This window comes from Cebus imitator, unplaced genomic scaffold (assembly GCF_001604975.1).
Source record: "Cebus imitator isolate Cc_AM_T3 unplaced genomic scaffold, Cebus_imitator-1.0 Scaffold634, whole genome shotgun sequence".
NCBI lineage: Eukaryota > Metazoa > Chordata > Mammalia > Primates > Cebidae > Cebus > Cebus imitator.
In genome coordinates, this window is record NW_016107949.1 from 412,499 (window position 1) to 415,043 (window position 2,545).

The 2,545-nt window shown below is 39.5% G+C and overlaps 1 protein-coding gene across 1 annotated transcript in view; it reads right to left on the bottom strand.

The window, feature by feature from the left end:
• BTNL3 (butyrophilin like 3) overlaps positions 1 to 2,545 on the bottom strand; it is a 42,589-nt gene that overhangs the window by 8,302 nt on the left and 31,742 nt on the right. Inside the window, 1 exon segment of the mRNA XM_017517513.1 lies at positions 775 to 888. Within this exon segment, the coding sequence (XP_017373002.1) occupies positions 775 to 888 (114 nt within the window).

Below are 2,545 nucleotides of genomic sequence, written 5' to 3' on the forward strand. Positions count from 1 at the left end.
AAAAAAAAAAAAAAAAAAAAAAAAAAAAAAAAAAAAAAAAAAAAAAAAAAAAAAAAAAAAAAAAAAAAAAAAAAAAAAAAAAAAAAACATTTTATCCGAGTCAGTCAGTTTTATTTCCTCTTTTACGAAGTTTTTGCAACTACCCTGAAATTTTCTTATGACTCTTGTCATTAATAGAAATTTACCTATTTATTTTTTGAGACAAGGTCTCACTCTGTTGCCCAGGCTGGAGTGCAGTGGTGCGAATATGGCTCACTAAAGCCTTGACCTCCTGTGCTCAAGCTATCCTTCCATCTCAACCTCCTGAGTGGCCAGGACCACAGTCAAGCACCACCACACCTGGCTAATTATTTTATTTTATTAAAAAAAATTTTTTTGTAGAGAGGAATTCTTGCCATGTTGCCCAGAATGGTCTTAAACTCCTGGGGTCAAGCAATCCTCCCACCTCGGCCTACCAAAGTGCTGGAATCACAGACACAAGCCACCCCACTCAGCCTGTTTGTAGAAATTTATATGAATTCTTTAAGTACGGAAAATCAATTATCTGCTTATTCTGTGCTCCATGTAGGGTAGAAAGGGACTGGAAGAGGCTGGCATTTTCCGAAGCAGCCATTTCAGGTCAGCACAGAGGAGGCTGAAGACCGGGTTCCCTGTGCCTCAAGTGGTGGACCCAGGAGCCTAGGGCTGGAAGAACAGCACCTGGAGGTGTGTGAGGGCAGCCTGATGTCAGCGCTACTGGAACCATGAAGAACCATGCTTCTCTCTCTCACTTACCTTTGGATTTGAAGAAAACAATTGTCATCCCCAGGATAATAGCACATAGGCCACCACAGACTAATCCAAGTAAAATAGAAGCCAGGCGCCAAGGTGAGGGCTGGAAAAAAGTCTCTGAAAAACAGTCCCACAGGCCCCTTAGTGAGGGCTAAGCAGGTAATGCAACTTTACGCTCACTTAAGGAATCCCCTCATACCCCAAGATGAAAACATTTTTCTCTAATTTCTTCTACAGGTTCAAATATTTACATTTCTGTGTAAGTCTTGATCCATCTTGATTTCATATATATATTCACGTGTGTGTGTGTGTGTGTGCGTGCACGCACGCGCGTGAGTGCAATGAGGCAGAAGTTCAATGTTGTCTGCTAAGCAGGTAACGACTGTGCTGGCAACGTTTATTGAGTAGACATTGGTTTACACACTGCCACACATGCAATGTCACCTTTACCTCATGTTTCTGTTCAAGCTTGGATTTGTTTCTGGGCTTTTTATTTTCTTCCATTGATCCATAGGGTTATCTCTGTGCCAATAGTTTTAATTGGCTTAATCTTCAAAGCTTTGGGATATGTCTCTGGGAAAGGACTAAGCTTCTTAGCTTGCTTTTATTCCACTGTGCCTTAGCAATTGTTGGCTATTTGTTTTGCCACATACATTTTGGAATTGACTTATTAGGCTTTAAGAAAGCTCTGGGCCAAGTGCAGTGTCTCATGCCTGTAATCCCAGCAGTTTGGGAGGCTGAGGTGGTAGGACTTTTTGAGGACAGGAATTCAAGACCAGTCTGGGCAACAAAGTGAGACTCCATTTCTAAAAAATTTAAAATTAAAAAAATTAGTCAGGCATGGTGGCGCATACCTTGTGGTCCCAGCTACTTTGGTTGAGTGGGTGGATTGCTTAAGCATGGAAAGTTGGGGTTGCAGTGAGTCATGATTGCAACACTGCTCCAGCATGGGCAACAGACTGACAGCTCACCTCAAAAAACAGCAACGAAAATATATGCTGCGATTTTCTATGGAATTGTATTGAATCTGTACAGCTATTCTAGGAGAACTGATATCTTTAAAAATATGTATCTTCTTATCTGAAAGGTGTTATATTTGTTCTCTTATTTTAGTTTTCTTTAGTGTCTTTCAATACAGTTTTTTAATATTCTTCAATAAGATTTTGTAAACATTTCATTAGACATTTCGAGTTAACATTTTTTATTGTTATTGTACATTGCATGTCTTTTTATTCCTTTGCTGATGTTTACTAGTACAATTGATTTTGTTTATTAGTCTCATTTTTCATGAACCTGATGGGTTCTTTTATGAGTTGAAAGAATTTGTCTATAAATTTTTCTAAAGTTTCCATTTATATCAGCATATAAACTGTGAACACCGGCCACTTAATTTTTTTCTTTCTAAAAGTTAGAACTTCTACGTTTCTTCCCTTATTGAAATGGATGCTAATAGTACTGTAATATAATGTGGAACAGAAGTGTTTAATGCAATCTCTTTATGTTATGATTTTGTAAAATTTATTTTATTGCATTTTAGGTTTTGGGGTACATGTGACGAACATGCAAGATTGTTGCATAGGTACACACATGGCACTGTGATTTGCTGCCTTCCTCCCCATCACCTACATCTGGCATCTATCCCCTTGCTATCTCTCCCCAAGTCCCCACACCCCACCGTCCCTCCCCTGTTTCCCCCCAACAGACCCCAGTGTGTAGTGCTCCCCTCCCTGTGTCCATGTGTTCTCATTGTTCAACACCCACCTATGAGTGAGAA